This window comes from Artemia franciscana, chromosome 6, assembly GCF_032884065.1.
Source record: "Artemia franciscana chromosome 6, ASM3288406v1, whole genome shotgun sequence".
Lineage (NCBI taxonomy): Eukaryota > Metazoa > Arthropoda > Branchiopoda > Anostraca > Artemiidae > Artemia > Artemia franciscana.
Window position 1 is genome coordinate 25,579,930 of NC_088868.1, and position 26,286 is coordinate 25,606,215.

Here is a 26,286-nt window from a genome sequence, read left to right on the forward strand (position 1 = left end):
ATACCAACGAATTTCCAAGTGTACCGTATTCAACCAGGACTTCTAAATTGTACCGAAAAAGGCGAAATTGTACCGCGTTGGCAATGCTGATACTGAAGCCAAACATTGACTCGGATTTTCGAAATGATCCGTCATTTTTATATATTCCTAGTTAATGCCATCCAGGATTCTAGGGTGAATGTATGCTTCAAACTGAAAATAGAAAAATTTAGAAGGAAAAAAATATACAAGGCTTTAATTTTATTTGAAATCTTTATCTGTGACCAACAGCATAAAATTTGATTCCAAAATAAAATAAACATTTGTAAAGATCATCCGTGATCTAGTTTTTACCAAGGGATGTTTGAATCGAGACGTTGGTGTTAAATCCCTTTTACAGTAATTTTTTAATAATACCAAGATTTAGCTCATATTAATTTGAGCCAATCTGATTTTTCACTGGGTTTTTACTCCATTTTCTAAGAGAAATGTAGAAGAACTATCTGCATGGCATCTTTTTAGGAAATAGAAAATTCTACTAATATTCTCTTTGGCTCAAATTCATGTTAGCCAAATTTCAGAATCGTTAACAGCTCATTGTGAATGGGTCTTAACTGTCCTGTCTTAAGCCTTTTCGGGGTTAAGCCTTTGGATTTGGAATAGAGATTAGTACTTAGCCCACTGGAGTCGGGAAAAAACCCTCCGACTCCAATGACTTTCCTGCAGGGGGATAGCTCCAGCATTTTTATTGGGGGGGAGAGAGGTCTACATCCAGAGACAGAAGAGGCATGGGCTATATAAAAAATATTTTCTCCAAATTATTGGGGGACAAGTGCCCCCCACGCCTCCCCAAAATGACTCCCTGCTTTCCTGGTTCGATTTCGTTTCCTTTGGGAAACGGAAATACTAATTCAGGTAAATATTTAGGAATAAAAATATTTCCATGCGTTCGTTTTGGCAAACTCAGGGATTTCATGGAAATCTTCTCATAGTCTATAGATACAATGCACATTTTTGCATTGAAAATATGCTGTAGTTGACCTGACGTGGTTGATGTATTTTTCTTCCTTTTTTTTCCTGAACCGAAATAACCTCACTAGTAAAAATAAATTGCCCATTGAGTAGTTGTTCACTATTATTTAAAAATCTTTCGAACAAAAGACAGTTGCTGAATCTCAATTGATATATGACTCAGATTCTAAGATCTGTTAAGTTTGTTGCATATTGAGTTATTTTTCTATTGGAGTCCAATTGATTATAATCAATTAGAACTTCGTGAATGAATTTAAAATTGAAATCTTCCTCTCAACTTTCCTAAGTTTTGTATTTCTTTCCTGTGTTAAGCTTTAGCACCATATTTTCTTTTCAAATTTTCTGAATAATGATTTCGGTCTTGAATGGTAATCATACCTTTTAAAAGTCTCAGGGTGGCGAACGTAGTCCATAGGTCTCATTGGTATACACCCAAGTATTACTGCTTTGGCCCAGTGCCCTTGCGTACTGTCATGTGCATTATGTGACGGGTGATGGGCATTATAAAAATGTACCAGAAGTGTCAAATACGAACCAGAAGGATCGTAAACTTCTGATTCTACTCGAAAAAGTGTGGTTCTCTTTACTTCTGTTCTCTGGTCTCTATGTCCGTAGAAAAAGCCTCTGATTAGTAGAAAGTGATGTCATGCGTTCACTTTCATCCAATCAAAAGCCATTTCACGAGCCTTCTGGTTCGAATTTAGTAGGCTACTTCTGACACAATTTCCAGTATCCGCCATACATGCACATGAGGATTGATAGGTCTAAAATAGCGTTACCTTGTGTTCCAAATTTAAAATGACCGTGGTACTTCTTGACCACGTTCGTCACAATGAATATTAGTAATTTAACAACGAATACCATAAAAGTCACACATGTACTATATATAGAAAAAGTCACACATATACTATCAGTTATGGCTATAGTACCCATAACTGATTTTATACCCATCAGTTATGGCTAGTGGTAGAACATTAGCAAGACCGATGACAATTGTTTTTCTTTCAACGCTGACCTACGGAAGAAAAAAGTTAGAGACCTTTAGTCTCTAACTAACAAAAATAGTTTTGAATCCTGTTCTCCTATTACTCCTGTTCTCTTTTATTTGTCACGACTGGATAATAACGTGACTTTTTCATCCGCCTTACGTCATTATCGCCTATTCGTTTCTAATGCTATGGGTGCCATGTCTGGTTCGCTTGACCCATAAGACAGATCCCTGTTTTTTCATGAATATTTTGACAATGTTTAATATTCGCACTTTGGGTGGGGTAAATCAGTATTTATGAATTTTGCAAGCTATGATGATGTTGAAGACAAATGATTGCTTCAATATTATGTTGACTCAGTGTTTTGGTCAAATCGTGAGTCGTTAGCTACAACAGGCGCTGAATTGATAGAAGGAGAAAAGAACCATGTTCAAAATCAACTAAATATAAAGCAGGTCACAGGGTGTTCCCAACGAAAATTATTGTTTGACATTGTTTAAATTGATAGCTCAGTGACCGTCAACGGTACTTAAGCTTTATAGCGACCACACTTTTTTCTTCATCTGTAATGAAACCGATTCCCTGTGTCCACTCAGAGATAGTCAGCTTAGCTTGAGCAAGATAATGTACTTTGCAGGTATATTTTAATTAAATGTTTAATATAAAGAGGTGGTTAAGTTAGGTATTTAATATAATGCGTTCTTGGCGGCCTGCTTTCCATAATTTTCTGTTGCATTTTCTAAAATTTTGTTAATAAATGTTATATTTTTATCATATTTCGGTTTATTTCATCAGGATTAACCTAACTTCACTTCTTTGGTGTTGTCGCTATAACACGTAAGTACCCAGTCCGTAATTGAAAGGATTGTGTAGTGCCGCATTTGGCTGATTATGAGGGGGGTATGCTACTGAGCTAAATATGGCCCTAGACTATCTGCAAAAGTTCGTTTCTTTGTTGAGTTTTTTTAGCTTTAGGCTATATATATATATATATATATATATATATATATAGCCTACCCTATATATACCCTTAAATATACATATATTTTTTTAACTTTTTTTACGATAATTTCTGAGAGTTGAGGATTTGAAAAAAATGGGTATTTTTGAAAAGGGTCTTCTGGTATCTTGGTCCTAAAATAATCATTGCAACTAATCGGTCTGTGTTAACGGTCAATTATTCTGAGTTAAATTGCGGTGGGGGAGGATCATGGGCAGCTGTGTTGACCTCAAGTGGCTTGGTCCTGCAGTGACTTGTTAGTAGTAGTAGTAGCAGTTCTTGTATCAAAATCCATTGTTCTCCTGTTGTTTTTCGAGCGGCTTTTTAGTTACCGGGGCTTAGTTATCCACTATATATATATAAAGCATATTTTGTTTCGTAATTGGGGAATTGAAGGATGCTATTGTAGATATTTGGGTATTCAACTGATTATTTTACTCTACTGTCAGTTGATAGACTGATTAGTGAGCTTTGGATTGAATCAAACTTTGGATGAGGGTATGTTTGTTTTTACATGTTTACTGGACAGCCATTTGTCAGGCTCTTGGACCACCCAGAAGACTATTATGTTGTTAATGCTGTAAGCATTTTGTTCAATAAAATAAAACAATAAATAAATAGTCGAATAATCCGATTCGCAACATCGATTTTTGCATTTGCCTTCAATACTTATGTTGCTCAACATAGCTTATTTTGAATTATGCGATTACACATCGTAGGAAAGAGCAACTGAACTCAAATCGCATTCAAGCTATACAAATAATATTTTTTGGCAACGTACTTCAAGGTTGAAAAAGTCATACTCACGACCTTGCGTTTTCTAGTGTAGATACTGTAAATGAGCTATGCACCTTTCAAATTGATCTAGTCCACTTTTTACATTTTTTAAATATATTGGTGTCAAGGTACTTAATTGACTTTTAACTTTTAACTTAATTGACTACATCAAATAGCTTAGGGTAATTGTAAGTAAAGAAGTAACCGGAGCATTGATAAAAACGGAATTTTAATTGCGATAAATTTACCAAAAGAATCTCCTCTTTGCGATAATTCCAAATATATCAACTTTATTGAATTTAAACTTACTCATAAAGAGTTTCAAAAAGGCTACAAAATTTGTATAATTTAAGAAAAAGGGTGGAAACACCTCCTACAAAAGAATACGATATTGCTGAACGATGAGAGCAGATTTAATTTTAGCTTTAACCCTCATCTGGATAAATATTTTGAACCAAGTTTTAAATTTGAATGCTAAGTGAAATTTGCCCCCCTATTATTGCAAAAATATTTTCAGTATTAAATACATTTCGTGTTTCTTCTATATGTTTGTATCTCCGTTTTTCGTGTGACCTTTTGACCTAGTGAATTGCATCAAACAGGGTAAAGACTCTACCAACAAGTCTCACAGACAAGCGGCTTTAGCTGTCGTTGAATTCCCTTTTCTATCTACCATACATTCAGCTCCAAGAAAATTCTTTTTTTCTGTTGTGGTTTTCTACAAATTTGAAAGAGTGCAAATACGAACTTTTCGCTGTCAACCAGCAAAATGCTTATTAGGTTCTTTGAAAGCTAATTTAACAAATCCTTCTTCAGTGCTTGAACACACAAGCAAATACAAAATTCATGCACCTTTTTCGACCAGAATACCGGTAAATTAAACTTAAAAATCTTAAAACCGGTAAACTTTTAAAACTGGTAAACTTAAACTTAGAACACTTTAGTGTTTAAACTTAGAACAAGGACCGGTAAATGAAACTTAAAACCTCAAAACTGGTAAACTCGTAGAATCGGTAAACTTAAAACCGTTAAACTCTAACTTAGATAACATAAGCAACACACATTTTCTGTACCTTTTCCGACCCGGACCCAAAAACCGAAAAATCAAACGGTACTTATTTGTTAGCCAGTACACAGTTGAGAATTTGAATCTACAGGTATGGGGTTGAAACAACTGAGACGCTAATCTGGACTGTATATTTGCATATAAGGAGGGGGGTAAGTATAGCGGGGTTGCATGGAAAATGAAACCCAGCTTAACCAAAATGCCAACTAAATGTGTATTAAAATATAGCTGCGATGTAGTTTCCCATTGAGCCGAAGCTAATTGTTTCCGTATAGCAATAAACCGGATATTGTCTGATTTTATAGATCCAAATTCTCGAGTGTGTACTGGCTAAGAGGTAAGTACCAATTAACCTTAAAACCACCAGTTTGTTTTTAACGACTCGATCACTTTGTCCCCTGTACAGTTCAATTGTCATTATTTACGAAAACTTCAGTGAATTCATAGAGACAGTTAGGTTGCATATTTTCACTAAGAATAAATAAATTGATAAATCACTTTATACATGACTATTCGCGTGTCTCAATGTTTACTAAAGGTAGTTTATCAGTGAATGTAAAATAAATATTAATGCACGCACGCTTCTATCAAGATTCATGAAATGCTTCATTGCAACCAAGCGATCTTTTGATATTGTCAGTCATGAATTACTTTTGGATATAGGCTAATCTCAAAATCTGAAATGAAGGGACTGTTCTGTTTAACTAGAGCTTTCCATTTGCCAAATTTATAAGGAGAATAACTATATTTGAAGTGCTTATATTTTATGAATAGAAGTCAACACGTCCAATTCTCTACTTACCAGTAGTATTAATTCACAAAAATGTAGGAGGGAGAGGGCAAAATTCATTCTTCAAAATCTAGAATTTGCTGTTTTATTCAATTTGTTTAATGAAAATACCAAAAAAGTTATTTTTCAAAATCTTTGGTGGTGAGGACGACAAATCTAAGGGAGGGGTATACATCCTCCTATCCTACCCAACCCCCTATTGACTCCCGGCTAATTACGCAGGACAACAATGGAAAGCCAAGACACAAATGATAACAATCTTTATTTTTTAAATATCTTTCCAGTTGTTTTTTCCACTCAAATGCATTTTAAGGAGCTAATTTGCTAACGTTTTTAATGACGTTTTTGAAAGTAAATTCAGAAAGCCTAATTTAAAAAAAGAACTAACAAATAGAAGTTCAAATAGGGATAAGTTCTTTTATTAGAAAGTGAAAAACAGATATAAAAGCTGTGGATATTTCAAAACACATACACCGACATATCCAGAACTTTTGTATATAATGACCATTATGTACCACGATATAATGACCAATGACCATTTTACTTATTTATATTTATTAATAGTTAATTTTTATTTATAATTTATTAAACATAATTATTTATATTTATATTTATCATTATATCTATCACAACATTTTGCGATTTTGTAGAGTTTGAGTGGAATTGTAACTCTGAATCAGGGCTCACGCCCAGTGGTGTAATTTCATCAAAATCCGGGGGTGAGGGCAAAATTGGGACTAATTTTCCCAAATCAAGTGAAAATGACAGTAAAAACTGAAAAATGAGCCACATAGTACCATAAAGGCAAAGATATACTAAAGAAAAACCTGTAACCTGTTTCTGTGGATGATTGAATTATGCAGGCTTATCTTAGTTTTGACAACATTTTTGAAGAAGCTGAATTTCAGCTGGGGTGGAACTGGGGTCTGGGAGGGGTAGTTGCCCCATTGCCCCTTATTAAATTACGTCCCTGCTACGACCACATATACCAATTTCCTCCATTGCTTCTTCTGAGAAGCGTTATCTTTTGTGGGGGGTTTTCATATTTAAGACCCAATTTTGTCTGCAATTGCAGTAATTCCATTGTTTCTATAAAAGTTGAATTAAAACATATTTTAGCCTGGTCACTGAGCGGACTGCTCAGTTAATGTTACGATACGTCGAATTTCTTCTTTTTTTTAATCATTTGGAACAATTATATTGTAACTTTGAAATAATCATAAGCTCCCTGCTACTAAATATGTCCCATATAAATGTGCCCCATATCGGGGCACATTTATATGGCCCTGATATGGGGCATATCAGGGACCATATGTCCCTAAATATGCCCCATATCGCTTGATCGTCTAGATTTAGAACATTAAACTAAATTTCGTATTATACTCAATATCTTTAGATTGACCCATATCTTATTTATATTAATTTTTGTTCTAGTTGCTCATGATAAAGAAAATGACGTAACGGGTGCACTTGACACGAGACCTCAAGATGACCATGGCTGCTCTAATTTCACTACCCCTCGGACAACTCCTCTAAGATGTATGAGGTCAGCTTCACCAGCTATTCTTTCATCGCCTCTTCCAAGTAAGAAGATTTAAAAATTAAAGGTCAAATACTTGTGACAAGACCCTGGAAATTCCACGATTCCCACTATCCTTTGACATACAATCTCTGATATTGTGTATTTTTTTCGATATTTTATCAAACTTACCGTCTTCTGAAAGCAATGTCTTATATAATTGCCTGTCGATCCACACAAGAGTGTGGGTAACTTTCAAAAGTGAAGATCGGCGCCAGTGTCGACAAAAACTCTCAACTCCATCTAGTGTTTGGCTATGCTTGGAATTTCGAGGGTAATTATAAGAATAATTAATGGAATTTGCATAGATGGTAAAATTAACGTAGTAATAACTATCTGACCTCATTTCCTGACAGAAATACGATTACGAAGCTTGAAAAAATGCCAAGTATCGCCAGGTACTAGATGGCGATGATGTTTTTTCGACACTAGCGCCAGTTTCCAGTCTTGTAAGTTATCCACACTCATTGTGCAGAACCTCAGGATTCCTAAAAATGAATTGCGGTAAAGATGGGTTGAAAGAAAAAATATCTTTTGAATAGAATAAAAATAGGACTTTATTTGGTCTTACTTTTTAGGGGAAATACTTAGGGAAACTTCTTAGGGAAATCATAGGTTTTGGTCCCGGCCTCAAACAAAACTGATTGAAGATTAGATGAATGGATATATAATAACATATTGGCCGTCTAAAATGAGAAAAAATCATTACTGGCATAAATCAGGCTTGGGGCTGACCCATAGGGTCCTTTTGCATTGGTTTGTAACATCTCGAAAATCGCTAGATATCTCTTTTCATATTCGTCCTTCCCAAAAACACAGCCTATGCTCAGTGGTTTCAATCCACTAAAATTTAGGGGGGAGAGGCAGAATGTATATTTTGAATTCTAGGGGGGGGGGGGCAATTCTTTTTTTTTTATTTCAATTGTCTGATAATAATACCAAACAAAACGCCATTTTCAATGAAAATAACTTCAAAAGGTATTTCCTCAAAATATTGGGGGTGCAAAAAATCTAGGATATGCACTTCCCCTAAATTGACGTTACTGACTATCTTATAATTTCCAACGCAGCCTAGAAACGTCAGTCTGGAATTTTTGTCTTGTTTTTACATTTGTGCAAACCGTTTGTCTCTCAAATACATTTGTAGTAAAGAGTCGAAAGACTTTTCATAAATAAAAAGAAACGTTTCTCCAATGAATTATTATTATCATTTATTTTCTTTTTTTCCGTGGCCTCATCATACAGAGCTGGGTTATCGCAATTTTTGCGATCTACTGCTACAGAAGCATAATTTTTTAAGCGATGGAACCGATGGGAGGAACCTCAAGCCCCCTTTATGTGCCTTTCTGAAATCACTAATTATGAAATTAATCCTAAATATTTCATACTACTTCCTGAGCCAAAAATCAACTTTTTTTTATTTAATGAATGGGTTCAAGAGAGTTTAAAGTCTTAAAAGATGCAATTTTCGGCTAAAGGTTTTCTTCTTTTCATGAGCGATTGCAGGCATGTATGTGAGGGATAGGGGGTGTCAGTCACATATTTCAGGGTTTTAACATCTCCCGTTCATAATCAAAAGAATAAGAAAAGAGTAACGCTCATATATAAAAATATAAAAAATCGCCCTAAATACGAGGCTGGTTGCATCCTACTACACCCAACCCCATTCGCTATTCAATATAAGGCTTAACTCGCGGCGTACTGAAAACTTCTCAGAATGTAATGGATGGATTTACTTGTAATAGAAAAACACGGCGCTGATTAGGTGTACTAATTCTAATGATCTTTAAATTATACTATATCGTAAAACTGAAGACGGGGGAAGGGGTAAGAGGTTGGTAGTCCCTCTCATATAATCTGTTTGATTTATGTTCTAGGGTTGCTCTTTACTTTCTTTGGGTATAGTTTTTTTAACCTTATTTCTTAAATGAAAGGACAATTTTTTTGAATGAAAGAAGAAGAAAAAAAAACGACAAAAAAACATCGGATTACTAGTTGTTAGTTAAGGTTGTCCTCAAATATTTTTTAGGGTGATGACAGAGGCTTGAATAAAGTCTTTCTGTTTTGCAAAAAAAAGGGCTAGATTTTCTATAAAATTACGAAACGTTTGATTCTTTTGTTTTTTGGGTTTTCTAGTAGAAAGCTTAACCCCACCCCCTTCCTTCATACCTCGTAGGTGTTGTTGTTTACAGTAACTCTCTATTTGGAAAAAAACGGGAACCTTAGAATTGTTTGAGTAATTTGTAACTATTATCTTTTGTGACCTTTGTGTAGCAAATAACAATATTCCTCCAATGAACCTGTAATCTAGACAGATAAAATATGCCTATTAGAAATAGAAATTAAATTCCATTCTTTTGTTGCAAAGTTAGTATTATTAGCTATAAATCCTGTTTGACAGTTTCATTAAACCATGGCCGTGTCTAGTTTGTACGTAACTTTGGGAGTAATTAAATTCGGTGAATACTTCTTGGCAATTTGTATAGCAGCTTTTTGGCACATAACTCTTCCTTGAATAATAGACAATATACACCTGCTCATATTTCCTAGTCTAAGATCCCAAGGAATGACATCAATAGTTATCTGTCAGCACCGTTGTCAGCTGAGTCTTCCTGGAACTCAGACATCACCCCTTCTGAAATAATATGGATTATACGCAATATGGTAATTTTTACCATAATCAGACTATTTAAAAACTTTCTAAGTAATGAAATTTCTGCCCCAATTAGGTTGAGCTCCCTCCCAACAGAGTACTGGCTATACGTCTTCCTCTGTCATAAAAAAGAGTATTACAAAGCCAAAATCCCATGTCCTTCTGGTCGGGGGTCAAAATTCTTTAGTCGTCAGTTCTTCAGCTTGGAGTGGGGGTCATTAGTGTGACTCTGTCAGCTCAGCCGCCGTGAGTGTGGAAATCTTACGGTTAAAAAAATTAACACGAAACAACTGAAATTCAAATACCAGGTGAGGCGGAAAACGCCTAGCCCTGCTGCAAATTCAAGTTCAAGTTCTCCTGTTAGGTTCAAAGCCGTGACTACTTTTGTTTACCTACTTATATTGCAAACCGAATTTTAAGTTCTTTTGAGTCTTTTTTTGGAATGTGAACTCTTTATTAATGGCCTTCATTTTGCGTCAAGACCTATATATACCTAAATTGCAGACACAATGTAACTCGGACAAGCCAAATCCCAAAACCATTTTATTCTTTAAAATTTCCTCACCATGCTTAAAACCAGGTATATAAAACGATTTTTCAATACTAGGGCCACATGGGTCTTGGCTACAAAAAGAAACCGAAAAAAAAAAACGAAAAAAAACTCGCAAGAAAGCAACAAAACTTCAATTCTGCCATTATACATAATTCCCTTTTCCGAAATCATCTTCCCTGATTCTGCCTACCCTCAACTCCCCAAAAACCTCTCTGGGTGATGTATCTCCACATGGTTATACTTACCCGTATTCCTGTCATCCAGTTGACAATTACTCTTCAACCACCCATTCCTTTTCTCGCTCTAATTCCAAAAATTTTATTCCTCAAATCTTCCAGATCTTTACAACCACGCATACATAGTTTTAGAGCCTTCCTCCTCCCACACGTCGGCTGGAATTTGACTATTTCGTGACCAAAACCACCGAAAATATTTTCTTCTTTCTCCAATTAGTCGAAAATTTCCAATTAATGATGTAACCCACCTTGTATCCTTATAATTTTCTGTCCGATAATTTATTTTTTCCTGGAAATGACTATTTGTCCTCCTATGGAACCTCTTGGTTGCGTTTCCATTTGATGAATGAATTTCTAAAGGCAAGTTTTTGTCATAGTTGTGCAAATACAATACAAAGTAACATGATCTCAGCAGACGGAACCTCAGGGCCTTTGCCAACCACAAAAATCTCAATATTTTGTTATTTTTTTAAAATAATTTATTGTATTATTGATTGTATTGGCAGAAAACACTGCTTTCATCAGTTACAATATCTTTCTTAACGTAGAAAGGAGTTAGAACTAACAGTTTCCATTCGAATGAACCTTTTCCCTCTTTCTGACGATTACTGGTCTGATACGATCTTTCACGGTGAAACAGGTAGCTTTTTTGACCCCGAAATCCTTGCTATCACTTCTTTTGACATTGTCAGCTCCGATTTGTTGGCCTGTAAGGCAAATTTTATTATTATTTCATTCCTTCCTCATTTTTCTCATGAAATTTTTCTTTTTTGCATCTTTTTTTTAAAATACATCAACTAGAGACAAGGACGCATACAGGATTTTGTTCGGGGAGGGTTTACAAAAAACGCGTCAAAACTTATTTATATGCATTTTTGTTACGCCTTTACATCATCAAGAGATGATTTACAACATCAAGAGAAGATTCAAAATACCTTCTCTTGTGGGAAGTGTGAGTGCTCGAGCTGCCTGTTCCGAGCAATTCAGGCCTAAAGGTCATCCAGTACCTACACGGCTCTTCCCGCTTGTTCTAGTTATCTTCTGAACAAGGTAACAATGCAATTAACATTTCCTATCGTATATCAAAATAATTCCACTCTGTACCCCTGCCACATATAGCAGTTATTGGTTGGTTTCCAGAATTTTTGAATTTGATAATGTTCCTTTCATCAATATTGAACCATTTTCGGGGTGTATTCATTTTTTCCTATAAATGTTCTTATATTCTTGCGCTAATTACTATTGATTGGTAATTTATAACCGAATGAATTTGATACGCTCTGAACAAGTATCAAAATGTCATTTATTTCATGGTTATGTTGCTTTCGAAATTTGCTTTTTTTAGAGTCGTGGTTACTAATGACAAGGGCCGTAAATTGAAATAAATTAATGACACAGGAATTTTAGTGACAAAGAAAAAACTATATACACTGAAACCCAGCATAACTCATTTGGCTGACATGACTGAGCCAAGTTTAAGAGACATACACTTGGGTATACAATTGTGGCCCTCATTACAAATATTGTGAATTATACCATAAAATAATAACTATCGATGATAATTTGCTTATGTAAGTTAGGTAAGTTGTCACTCATACTAATAACTGAAAATGAACTAATTGAAACAGAATCCAATGAATTTTATTCAGCTATCTCTGTAGCCTGTTTAGTTTAGTGGAGACCATTGGTAGCCTACTTATAACAGATGCATCTTATTACTTTTTTATAGCATATTCTGATTATTCAGTTAGATCTCATACACCCAAACACTCTTATTATGGATATATTTTTTCATGAAAATCCTTCCAAGGGACAAAATGCATTACCTTTGAATAGATTTAGCAACTTATTTTTGTCAAATATCTTATTTATTATCAAATTTAGTCTTACCCATCAAAAGTTAAGAGCCTGAGAAAATTTGTCTTATTTTGGAAATAGGAGGAAATATCCCTTAAACGTCATAATATCTTAGCGAAAATCCTATCATCACATTCAGCGTATCAGAGAACTCTACTATAGAAGTTTCAAGGGCCTATCTATAAAAACGTGGAATTTTGTGTTTTTTTTGCCAGAAGCCCGATCACGGATGCGTGTTCATTTGTTTGTTTGTTTTTTGTTTTTTTTTCCAGGGGTGGTCATATGGACCCAGTGGTTCTAGAATGTCGCGAAAAGGCTCATTCTAACAGTAATTAGAAGTTCTAGTTCCCTTTTTTACTGACCAAAAAGATTGGAGGGCACCTTGGCCCCCTACCACGCTCGTTGTTTCCACAAAGTCACCGGACACAAATTCTGAGATAGCCATTTTGTTCAGCATAATCGTAAAACCTAATAACTATGTTTTTGGCGATGACTTACTCCCCCACAGTCTCCGGGGGAGGGGCTGCAAGTCGCAAACTTTGACTATTGTCAAACAGTTCGTCGTAACAAATTGCAGTAAGGAGTGACCCGGCTCAATAGTAACCGAAACTCTAAAAAACAGAATTTTAATAGCAATAGTTGCATCAAAAGAGTTGCATTTTATGCTGATTTTAAGTATATAAGTTTCATCAAGTTTAGTCTTACCCATCAAAAGTTACGAGCCTGAGAAAATTTGCCTCATTTTAGAAAATAAGGGGAAGCGACCCCTAAAGGTCATACAATCAAATTTAGTGTATCAGAGGACACTACTGTAGAATTTTCAAGCTCCTATCTACAAAAATATCTAATTTTGTATTTTTTACCAGACAGATCACGGATGCGTGTTTATTTTATTTTTTTTTTTCAGAGTTGATTTTATCGACCCAGTGGTCCTAAAATGCCGTGAGAGGGCCCATAACGGAAATTAAAAGTTCTAGGGCCCCTTTTAAGTGACTAAAAAATAGGAGGGCACCTAGGCCCCCTCCCACGCTCATTTTTGCCCAATGTCACCGGATCAAAGTTCTGACATAGCAATTTTGTTCAACATAGTCGAAAAACCTAATAATTATGTCTTTCAGGACCACTTAATCCCCCACAGTCCCCGGGGGAGGGGCTGCAAGCTACAAACCTTGACCATTGTTTGTATATAGTAAAGGTTATTGGGAAATGTACAGACGTTTCCAGGGGGACTTTTCTGTCTTGGGGGAGGGATTCGGGGGAGGTGGTTACGTGGGAGGATCTTTCCATAGAGGAGTGTATCATGAGGGAAGAGGGGACTTCCATGAAGGGGCTACAGGATTTCCTAGCAATATTTAAAAAAAAAACAATGAGAAAATAAATTAAAAAAATTCCAGCTGGAAGTAAGGAGCAGCATTAAAACCTAAAAAGAACAGAAATATTATTTAAATAAGGGGGTTCATCTCCTCCGCTATACCTCGTTCTTTACGCTAAAGTATTTTTAGTAATTTCAACTATTTATTCTACGACCTTTGTGATTCAGGGGTCATTCTTAAGGAATTGGGACAAAATTCAAGCTTTAGTGTAAAAAGCGAGGTATTCAAGAGGGGGCGAACCCCTTCATATACATAATATAAAATACAAATATAGAAGTTCGTTACGTAAGTTAATTCGTAAGTTACGTATATTTATTACTAATAAAAACGTTCGTGAAAAAAAAGTTCTAGTCGCCTTTTTAAGAATTAAATAAAACAAGTTTTTCTAACTGAAAGTAAGGAGCAACATTAAAACTGAAAATGAACAGAAATTACTTCGTATAAAAAAGGGGCTGCTCCCTCCTCAACGCCCCGATCTTTACGCTAAAGTTTGACTCTTTCTCTCAACTCTACTTTTTAAAACAGTAAAAAACTTCAGCATAAAGTTTCTACGCGGGCGCTTTACACGGGGCGTTTAGCAACTCCCCGCGTAAAGCGGGACATTGAGGGAGCAGCCCCTTTCATAGTTCGTTTTAAGTTTTAATGTCGCTCCTCACTTTCAGTTGAAATTTTTTTTTTTTTAATTTAATTTCTGAACGTTTTTGAATTAATGCATGTTTTGATTTTGGCTCTCTGCAGATGAATAATTAAAACGAATTTTGCATATTTATTTTTTTTGCTAAATGGCATTCTCATAGTTTTGATCGAATGATTTTGAGAAAAAAGGAGCGGGGGAGGAGGCCTAGTTGCCCTCCAATTTTTTGGTTACTTAAAAAGGCAACTAGAACTTTTAATTTTTTACGAACGTTTTTATTAGTAAAAGATACACGTAAATTACGAATTAGCTTACGTAACGAACTTCTGTATTCGCATGTTTTTATTACATATATGAGGGGGTTCATCCCCCCGTCTGTACCTCGCTCTTTACACTAAAGCTAAAATTGTGTCCCAATTCCTTAAGAATGACCCCTGAATCACAAAGGCTATAGAATAAATAGCTGAAATTACTAAAAATACTTTAGCGTAAAGAACGGGACATTGGGCGGAGGTGAACCCCCATATGCGTTATAATTTCGGTTCATTTTAAATTTTAATGCTACTTCTTACTTTCAGTTGAAAAAACTTATTCATATTTATTTTTTAAATTTTTTTAAATAATGCTAGAAAATCCTGAGTTCCCTTCATGGAACTTCTCTTCCCCCATGACAAATTCCTCCATGGAAAACTCCCCCATCATATCTGCCTCTTCTCAACCCCTCCCCCTCAACCAAAAAATCCCCCCGAAAATGTCTGTACACTTCCCGATAACCATGACTATATGTAAGCATTGGTCAAAGTTTGTAACTTGTAGCCCCTCCCACGGGGACTGTGGGGGAATAAGTCGTCCGCAAAGACATAGTTATAAGGTTTTTCGACTATGTTGAATAAATTAAAACGCATCCGTGATCTGCCTTCTGGCAAAAAATACAAAATTCCACGTTTTTGTAGATAGGAGCTTGAAACTTCTACAAAATTCTTCTACTTCTTTTAAAATTCTATGACTTTAAGGTGGTGTTTCCCCTATTTTCTAAAATAAGGCATTTTTTCAGGCTCTTAATTTTTGATGGGCAAGGTGTAACTTGATGAAACTTATATATTTAAAATCAGCGTTAAAATGCTATTCTTTTGATGTAGCTATTGGTATCAAAATTTCGCTTTTCTTAAGTTTTGGTTACTATTGAGCCGGGTCGCTCCTTACTATAGTTCGTTACCACGTAGGCTACTGTTTGACCAAAAAATCGTGGGCAACTATGCATCCTCCCCCACTTATTTTTTTTTATCAAAATCGTTCGATCAAAACTATAAGAAAGCCATTTATCCGAACAAAAAATTTAATATGCAAATTTCGTTTTAATTATTTATGTGAGGTGAGCCAAAATCAATCACGCATTAATTCAAAAACGTTCAGAAATTAAATAAAAGAAACAAGCTTTATTAACTGCAAGTAAGGAGCGACATTGAAACTTAAAACGAACAGAAATTACTCCGTATATGAAAGGGGCTGTTCCCTCCTCAACGCCTCGCTCTTTACGCTAAAGTTTTTTATTGTTTAAAAAGTGGAGTTGTGAGAAATCATCAAACTTTAGTGTAAAGAGCCAGGTGTTGAGGAGGGAACACCCCCTTTCATATACGGAGCAATTTCTGTTCGTTTTAAGTTTTAAGGTCGCTCCTTGCTTTCAGTTGAAAAAACTTGTTTTTTTTTTATTTAATTACTTTTAGACACGGTGAAATATACGCAAAAATGATAATATTGACTCTCTTGCGATCAAACATCCCATTAATTTTTCTCAATATAATAAATAAGATGCATTCAATTATTGACCGTTTTTTTTTCACTAATCATGAAAATTTCTTGGCATCAAAGTCATTAACTCGGCTCGGTGTCACAGCTGGTAGAAATGAGTTATGTGAACAATTCATACATATACACTTATATTCTTTGTTGATTTATAATTATTCAAACAAAAGGATGGCCTCCACAAGGCCAATGGACTAATATGGTAGCGCTGAAGCTAGAATGCTCGTGTCTGCGAAATAAATATGGTTGTTAGATACTGCTGAATCTTAACTGTCATTTGTCATCTGACATTTGACTAGAAAAATTGTATGTAGTTATGTTGACTGGTGCCAAGGATTCAATTTGAACAAGTAATGATTATGATAATAATTTGGTAGAGAATAGTTAAAAGGACCTAAATGGATGCACGGTTGCGGTTGTTCAATGGGCGTCAAGGTCGTATCCAGGGGGGGATTAGGAGGTTCCCCCCAATTGTTTATCTGACCCGTAAATAAGTAACAAAATGAATATAAACTACCTTTTTTATGCGTTTAAAGAAATTGTACCCCCCACCTCGAAAAAAACCTGGATATTTTTTCGATAGGCACTGAAGCACACTTTCTTCTTTTCTTCAAAAGTATACTAATACTGATAAATAAAATTGTTCTTTGAGTAACAACAGTCTAAGGCAATTAACTTTAAAGTATTTTCATGCGGGAAGGAGGTGGGGGTGGTTTGAATTGGTCAGAAGAGGAAAAAGTGAGGTAAATAATGTTGAATCTGAGGAGATTAGTTCCGTATTTTCATTATATGTTTATTTCACTATGAATAATTCTGATCTAATATACATCAAATTATGGACTTAGTCGTCATAGACAGCACAAGAATGACTTTGGACCTGATCCCAGAGGTCTCACCCTAGTATTGGCTTACTAGACAGCCTAATATTCTCTATTTGCTTAATAGAGAAAAAGTGCTGAACTACATGCATAACTTTTGTCCTAGATGAGCCTTAGGCCTAAGTGGAAGGGGAGGGAAAATCGGAAATCTTACCTCCCCTGAAGGAGAAAAAAATGATATACAGCGGAATATTTTGAATTACATGGAACGAATGACAAATTTGCCGCTCCCCCTGGAATAACTTCTGTGGGTGTCCTTCCTGTTCTCTACTTACCACCTCTGTTTTCGGAGAAATGATACATGGGCCCTAGTAGCTTGGATTTAAAATAGTTTTCATATCTGGGCTTGGTCAGGCAGAATATATCCAACACACAAGCAAAACTAAATTAGAAGTACCGGCCAAATTTAAGCCGTTCAGAAAAAGAGATGCAATGCGATATCTGATTTAAAAACACAATCTTTAAGTAATTTTCATGGTTTTCTTATTTCGAGGTTTATGAGGTCAGATGTTTTTCCATTACCCATCTGGAATGTAAGTTTTTCGTACTTTCTTTATCCAGCGGATGTTTACTTAATTCCAAGAGGTTAGGTACCTAAAAAGTGTCCAGGCGTGTATACACAAAGAAGTTTAGGCCTGGGACCGTCTCCTTAAGAGATCTCAATATCCCAATTCTCCTGATTACTTATATTTTCAAATAATTTGCTTTTATGTAGTTTTTTGAATTTGTGCCCCCCGATAAAAATAAGCCCTCTTAACGCATTTGAAAGACCAAAGATTTTGCCATTTTGGCCATTTTCACAGCTTAAAATGTTCATTTGGTAGCCACTTAGCCTGAGTTTTTCGGGTATTATTATTCTTTGTAATTTTACACGGCGGCAGAGAGGCTTTCAGCAAGGTAGGATTTTTATTATAACGGACTATGAGGTGGTTCTCTGGAAATTAATTAATTATTGTCTCTAGATGAGCAAGGATCCGTAACCTTCGAGGGTTAAAAAGACCACAGTATAAATCTAACAGTTCGTGGTAACGAGCTATAGTAAGGACCGACCTAGTAACCGAAACTCTAAAAAGCGGAATTTTGATATCAATAGGTGTATCGAAAGAATCAGAGTCTTATGCTGATTTCAAATGTATAAGTTTCATTAAGTTTAATCTTGTCTATCTAAAATTACGAGCCTGAGAAAGTTTGCCATATTCTCAAAAAAAGGAGGAAACACCCCCTAAAAGTCATAGCATCCTAATGAAAATCACAGCGTCAGATTCAGCGCACCAGAGAACCCTACTGTAGAGGTTTCAAGCGCCTATCTGAAGTGGTCCTAGAATATCGTGAAAGGGTTCATTCGAACGGAAATTAAAAGTTATAGTGCCTATTTTAAGTGACCAAAACAATTGGAGGGCCACTAGGTCCCCCCCCACGCCCCTTTTTTCTCAAAATCATCCGATTAAAATTTTTAAATAGCCGTTTTGTTCACCACAGTTGAAAGGCCGAATAACTATGCCTTTGGAATATCATAATCCTCCCACAGCCTCTAGATAAACGTCTTTTTACGATAAAAGTCTAAAAGTTACAAAATTTGCCCAGTGTTTATGCATAGTATTTGGTACTGGGAAGCATGCAGACATTTTTAGGGGGAGGGGGTGAAATTATCTGCTCTTGGGATTTTTCACGGAGATGATTTTTCATGGGGAGGAAAACTTCTAGGAAGGGGCTAATTCTTCAGGGAATTTTTTACACTGGGGGAATTTGCCTGAATTCCTACACGAAATTCTTCCTATGTCTATCTTTCTCATTGCCGACTCAATTTTACACGTGGAGGTATTAAGGGTAATTGTCCGAGGCAAATTTTCACCAGGATTGTTTAGTCAAGAGAATAAATCCTTGGAGAGGAGGGATTTTTCCTTTGTAACTAAATTTCCTGGAATTATTCGAGAAAACGATAAGAGATTGGATTTAAAAAAAAAGTTTGTTTCAGCTGAAAGTAAGGAGCAACGTAAAAACTTAAAACGAACAGGAATTATTACGTTTATGAGGGGGCTACTCCTCCAACAACATCGCTCTTTACGCTAAAGCTTGAATTATGTCCCAACTCTTTAAGAACGACTCTTGAAATATTATGTTCGTTTTATCAGAACAATAATAAGCTATCAAAACAATAGTAATAGTAGAAAAACTTTTTTTTATTTAATATTATACTGGATGGAAAAGACATATACTTAATTAAAGATTTTTGGACATATCAGTGGCACACATTTCATATATATATATATATATATATATATATATATATATATATATATATATATATATATATATATATATATATATATATATATATATATATATATATATATATATATATATATATATATATATATATATATATATATATATATATATATATATATATATATATATATATATATATATATATATATATATATATATATATATATATATATATATATATATATATATATATACTAGCTGTTGGGGTGGCGCAAAGCGCCACCCCAACAGCTCATTTATATATCATTTATATATCCCCCTGTGCCCCCCGGCGTCCCCGTTGTAGTTGTGTCCCTGTGTCCCGGTCTTCATTTATATTCCCTGTGTCCCGGTCGTCATTTGTGTCCCGGTTTCCCAGTCTGTAATTCCTCTTTGAGTGTCCCGGTCGTCATTTATATTCCTTGTGTCCCGGTTTCCCGGTCTGAATATACATTCGTTTTTGAATTGGTCTTTTTTTTTTTAGTTTTTAGTTTTTTACCTTTTTTTAGTATTTTTTAGTTATACCTCATGATTCTAATGATTGCCCTTGAGCTTTGTTGATGGTGATTGCTAATCGACCACTCCCTGTGTCCCCTTCGTCATTTATATATCCCCCTGTGCCCCCCGGCGTCCCCGTTGTAGTTGTGTCCCTGTGTCCCAGTCGTCATTTATATTCCCTGTGCCCCGGTCGTCATTTGTGTCCCGGTGTCCCGGTCTGTATATACATTCGTTTTTGAATTGGTAGCCTATATCATGAAATAAATTTTTGTGTTTTTCCCCCTTTTTTTTCTTTTTAGTTTTTTTTTTGGTTTTTACTTTTTTTTTAGTTATTTTCTTTTTTCTTTTTAGTCTTTTGTAGTTTTTACCTTTTTAGTTTTTTCTATTTTTTTTCTCTCCTTTATTTTTCAGTTTTTTCTTTTTTTTATTTTGTTTTCTTTTTTAGTTTTTTTTAGTTTTTTAGCTTTTTTAGTTTTTTTATTAGTTTTTAGTTTTTTTTCTTTTTAGTTTTTTTTGTAGTTTTTACCTTTTTTTAGTTTTTTAGTTTTTTTTATATGTCCTGGTCGTCATTTATTTTCCCTGTGTCCCGGTCGTTATTTGTGTCCCGGTGCTTTGTTGATGGTGATTGCTAATCGAACATTCCTTGTGTCCCGGTCGCTTTCTCTTTGAGTGTACCAGTCGTCATTTATATTCCCTATGTCCCGGTGTCCCGGTCGTCATTTGTGTCCAGATGTCCCGGTCTGTAATTTCGTCAGTCGACAAACATGACGTCAGTCGACACACAAACATGACGCCACTCGACAGACACACACACACACACAGACAACTTATTTTTATATATATAGATATGTGTGTGTTTGTGTATTGCTGATTAGTTGTTGAGGTTTCCCTCTCAATTCTCTTACCAATTTTTATTCCTAGCTTCTATTTAAACGCTAACCACAAATATGTCAGCATGTTTGCTCATAATTCTTTTTAGAAGTGAGCAATTAGCACTTCTTTAACCCTGTTCATAAATATAATTGCGAAGAAAGATTTAGACCGTGAGAAAAACTCCTTTTGATAACATAATATTTCACGGTACACATAATTGCGATTTGTCTATTAACATATGGATGGAATCGCTGCAATTCTATAGCAATGTCAGCCAACATTTTATATTTTGAATTGGCTTGATCTGACTGGTCTGACATCTGACAAATTGCAAAATTATTTGAATTTTCATTAACGCCTCCTTAAAAGCGGATGGTATGCATCAATTTTTTGCTGTTGATGACAAGAAGTAAAATAAAAGATGTTCATTTAAAAGCCATGGGATTAGCCGGAAAAGCCGCCAAAGGGTTTTTGGATCATGCTCTTTAACATCACTACTAGGAATGATAAATTAGTCATGTTTTCATTTTGGAAAGGTGACCTAATTGCTGTTTTCTACGCTAGGCAATTTTAAATACATTCAAGTAAGCTGCAGAACCTTTGCCAGGGATGTCAAAGAGATACTTTTAGCGCTCTTTTCTCCGCTTTTCCGGTTCAACTTATCTTATCTATTAGGGGATTTTTTCTCTGTTTTGGTGGTATCCTCATCTTATTTGCTTTCCTTCAAATGGCAACCGTGTTCAGAAGTTTAAATTTCGTTTAACACCTGGCTAGACAGCTATAAAATCGCCACGAATGACGTTTACAGGCCTACACATCTACACAAAAAGGCTTTGTAGCCTTAGGTTATTACATTTTTAAATCGATATTGCTCAATGTCTGGTCAAGCTAGAATTAGAAGTCTTACATTTGAGTTCGAGTCCACCCATCAGTCTTCTGGAGGGACAGGGAAAGTGTCACTTTTGTGATCTTATTGACCTAGTGGACTTTTGTCCAGTGGGATTAGTAGTCAAGCCGGGATCAAAGAGCTTGTAATGTCGTATTAGGATTGATAATGGTAGAAAGAAAAATAACTTGGGGTTCACAGCACAAAAAGTTGGGTCCTATGATGATTTTGACACTCGGACATAGTCATAACAATGGTCCCGTTTTAAAGATGTACCATTCACATGATGAAACGTTATTTTGGTGTCCATGGTATTTTAGAGTTGGTGGTTTTCCGATGAAATTCATTCAAGCCCAGAGGTTGGACTAGGTACAGGACTAGTAATGTATTTTGGGGAAACTTTATCACAAGTTTTCTATTACTTTTATTGAAGTAATAAAAAAGCTTCTTATTGTTTTCATTAAACGACCTTTGTGTTTCAGGATTCGTTCTTAAAGAATTGAGATAAAATTTAAACTTTAGCGTAAAGAGCGAGGTGTTGAAGAGGGGGCAATCCCCTTCATATATGTAATCATTTCTGTTCGTTTTAAGTTTTAATGTTGCTCCTTACTTTCAGTGGAAAAAACTTGTTTTCTTTATTTAATTAAGATCGTTTTTTTTAAAAGTGCCAGGAAATCTGGCCCCACCTCCACGAGTAAATCCCCCGCCCCACGGCGATGTCCTCTAGACAATTCAGTCCTGGTGAAAATTTACCCCTGACAATTACCCTTAATAATTCCATACGTAAAATTGAGACGGAAAAGATAAAGCAAGATATATAAAAATAATTTTCTTTAGGAATTCTGGTAAATTCTCCAAGTTTACCCCTGCAAACTTCCCTCTCCATGGAAAATTCCCGGTGAAAACCCCCTAAAATTCTCCCCTTCCGTCCATACGAAAATATATACATACTTTCCAAACTATGTGTAAATAATCAAGAACTTTTATAGCTTAAAGACCTTTCTCCTGGGGCTGTGGGGGGGGGGGTGGTCATGTTATATCCAAAGGCATAGTTATTAGGCATTTCAATTATGATGAACAAAATGGCTATCGAAAAATTTTGATAGGACAATTTTGGGAGAAAGTGGCAGGCGAGGATGCTTAGTTGCCCTCCTATCTTTTGTTCACTTAAAAAGGACACTGAACCTTTGATTTCTGTTCGAACGAGCCTTCTCACGGTATTATAGGACACTGGGTCGACACGATTACCCCTGGAAAAAAAAACACGCATCCGTGATCTTTTCTGGCAAAAATTACAAAATTCCACATTTTTGCAGATAGGAGCTAGAAACCTCTACAGCAGGGCTTTCTGATTCGCTGAATCTGATGGTATGATTTTGGTTAAGATTCTATGGCTTTTAGGGGCATTCCCCCTTTTTTCCAAAATCAGGCAAATTTTCTCAGGCTCTTAGCCTTAATAAAACTTAAACTTAATAATTAAAACTTAAACCCTAAGCTTAATAAAACTTATATGTATGAAATCAGCATAATAAGCTAATTATTTTGATATATCTAATTTGTATCAAAATTATGGTTTTAGAGTTTGGCTAGAGTTGAGCCGGGTCGCTCCTTACTTACAGGTCGCTACCACATTTGATTATAATGATTATTTCTCTTTTATTAATGAGTGATGAGTAAAATATGAAAAATATAAGTGTTGATGAATTAATTAATACCAATTAATTCTCATAAATTCAGTCACTTGCCTCCATTTTTCCCTATTTGATGATGATGTTTTGAAGTTAATTCACTAAATACACTACTTAACCATATTTTCAAAAATTAAATACAAAATTTAATATGAATTAAGTTTTCAATCATTCCAGCTGTTAATTTACTCTCATATTGAGCGAAAAAAATTGATTTTCATTTAATATATTAATTTTTGTTGCTCCTGAACACGCTCTTATAGTCAGTCTTATAGTCAACATAGTCAACATATAAACTATATACTACATAGCTGTTGAGCAATTATGTACAAGACAACCTTTCTTTATTTAAAAAAATTTCATCCAGTGACAAATTGTCCAAAAGAGCGTTATTACATTTGGGCATAAATTCTAAGCGCGTGGCTGCTTTCATATGACTATCTCAAATCAATAATTAGCTAGAGCTATGCTAAATTTTAAAGGTTCTGACAGTCCTTCATTCAGTGTAACTTAATTGAGACAGATGCTCGTAGCTTGACTCCAAATGCTTTGCCATTCAGCCGGTGGAAATTGATTTGAACGAGGCCTATTTAAAAACCATATAGTATGTTTATTGGTTATGCAAATGATCTGATCCTTTTTTTGGAATGTTTACTCTGAGTCATACCAATTAACTTAAAAATTTTGAAGATCGTAATTAACTCTTCCCTTGTTCTTAGGCCTATATAGATATACCATGAATGTAAGTAGGGAAGCCTTCGGAGTTATGCCCAGCCTCTCCGAGTCTCCATGTTTAACGATTACTCCAATAATATCTTACATTATTCTTATAAATCACCTGTTTTGTGCTTTTGAAGTTAGGCCAATAGCCCAAAAACTGAAAAAAAGCCCAAAAACCTAATAGGCCTCCCCCTGGATACGGCCCTGCATATATACATGTACAACATAATCTATATATCTATAGCGACTAAATGACTAAAAATGATAATTTTCAATTAAAACTCCACGCAGCCCCATAAAACCTACTATAAAAAGAGATAAATCCAACCATCTGCTCGCAATTCCAAATGAAGATGCCTCACACACTATTCTTGTTTCTTGGCTACTGTTTAGCCATTCTCATGGTAGCCGACGTTGACGCGTAGCCGACGTTGACGTGTTTAATATGTTTGTTCAAAAACTTTTCTCTTTCTTTTGGCTTACAATCCTAACTAAAGTTTCAAGGTTAAAGGCCTTGAAGCCTTCAGTTACGTAAGAAAGATCGACAATTTTGTGGAATTATCATTTTTTTCTCATTGGGAGGTTGGGGAGCCTAAAAGTTTTTTTTAGAGAGGCAGGGCTTTAGAAAGTATTATTTTACCCTGTTTTTGATATTTTCAATATTTGGGACATATTTTTATGAATACTTGAACGTTGCGAAACTTACTGACCCTCGGATTTTTTTTTTTTGCCAATTTCACTATGAATAGCCGTGAATTTGGAGCATTTTTCATTTAATTGTGTTTTTTCATAGTACCCCCTCGTAAAAACAACGAAATGAATATATGTCTATTTCTGAGATACTCACAAGAAATCAACAGTTGAAATATTTTACTTCAACTGAAATTGGTAATTTTTAATGCTCCTTTCTTTGAATTGAAATATAAAAAGAAATTTTATTATTCGGAAGATCCACTTTTCATAAGTTAAACATGGCAAAAGCGACGTTTTATTGAGGATTACGGATTACCTTGGCCAGGGTCGTATCCAAGATTTTTTTTGGAGGGGGGGGGACAATTTTTTTTAGAAAAAGGCATCAAAAATTTGTTTATATTAATTTCCGTTTCGTTTTTACGAGTCGGACAAGCTTTTCGGGGCGGAGGAGTGTTCAAACCGCGTAACGCGCCCTCCCTCTGGATACGGCTTTAGCTGTTGTATTTATTTTATCTGTCTGTGGCTTATTTTTTGATCGGACCATTCTGTATCAGTGTTACTTTTTTAGGAAGAAGAAACTACACTGAAGAATTACAGCCTTTACCACGACTGCGCATGAGATCATCAGCACCAAAATTTTATGCAGTGCCACATAACAAAGTAGCGGAAGTGGGTGATATAGTGCGGTTCCAGTGTGCTGTAGCCGGTATGCAAATTTCTCTCTTTGAGTTCTTCCAAATTAAGTGTGATCTTTTTTTCTCTTCTGGCTAAAAGTCTAATTTTAGAACTGATTATGCAAAATAAGAATAATTGATAGTACTTCCCATCATGCAAGTTTTCTATCGAGTGATTGATCAACAGATATTGAAAAAAATTAATCTCAGAAACGTTTCACCAACAATATTATTGGTATTATGATCATAAAAAATTAAACTTTATCTTCGTTCAAAGTGGAAATTACTTTGGACCCTTTCCTATTTTTTGGCTTGGCTTTATATGAAGGGCTACATTAAACTAAATCATCCCAAATAGGCAACTTTCTAAATCAAGGCCCAAGAAATGAAGTGACTGTTTTTGAGCCCCGCACTATCAATTATTATTTTGTAATTATAAGAACCAAAAAAATACATAATTTGTAAAGTGGATTTTTTATAGCTAGAAAAAAGAAATCAGTTATTTTAAAGCTCTTTGTCAATCAGTTCGTGTAAGTAACGAGCGACCCGGCTCAATAGTAACCGAAACTCTAAAAAACAAAATTTTTATATCAATAGATGGATCAACAGGATTGGAGTTTTTGTGCTGATTTCAAATATATTAGTTTCATTAAGTTTAGTCTTACCCATCAAAAAATACGAGCCGCAGAGAATTTGCAATATTTTCAAGAACAAGAGAAGAACACCCCCTAAAAGTCATATAATCTTAATGAAAATTACAATGTAAGATTCAGTGTATCAGAGAATC

The 26,286-nt window shown here is 35.2% G+C and overlaps 1 protein-coding gene across 1 annotated transcript in view; it reads left to right on the top strand.

Moving 5' to 3' along the window:
* Nucleotides 1-26,286, top strand: part of LOC136028528 (titin-like) — a 524,102-nt gene that overhangs the window by 426,531 nt on the left and 71,285 nt on the right. The window contains exons 53-54 of the mRNA XM_065706373.1: nucleotides 7,068-7,217; nucleotides 25,394-25,531. Of these exons, the coding sequence (XP_065562445.1) occupies nucleotides 7,068-7,217; nucleotides 25,394-25,531 (288 nt within the window). The remainder of the gene's footprint in view (nucleotides 1-7,067; nucleotides 7,218-25,393; nucleotides 25,532-26,286) is intronic.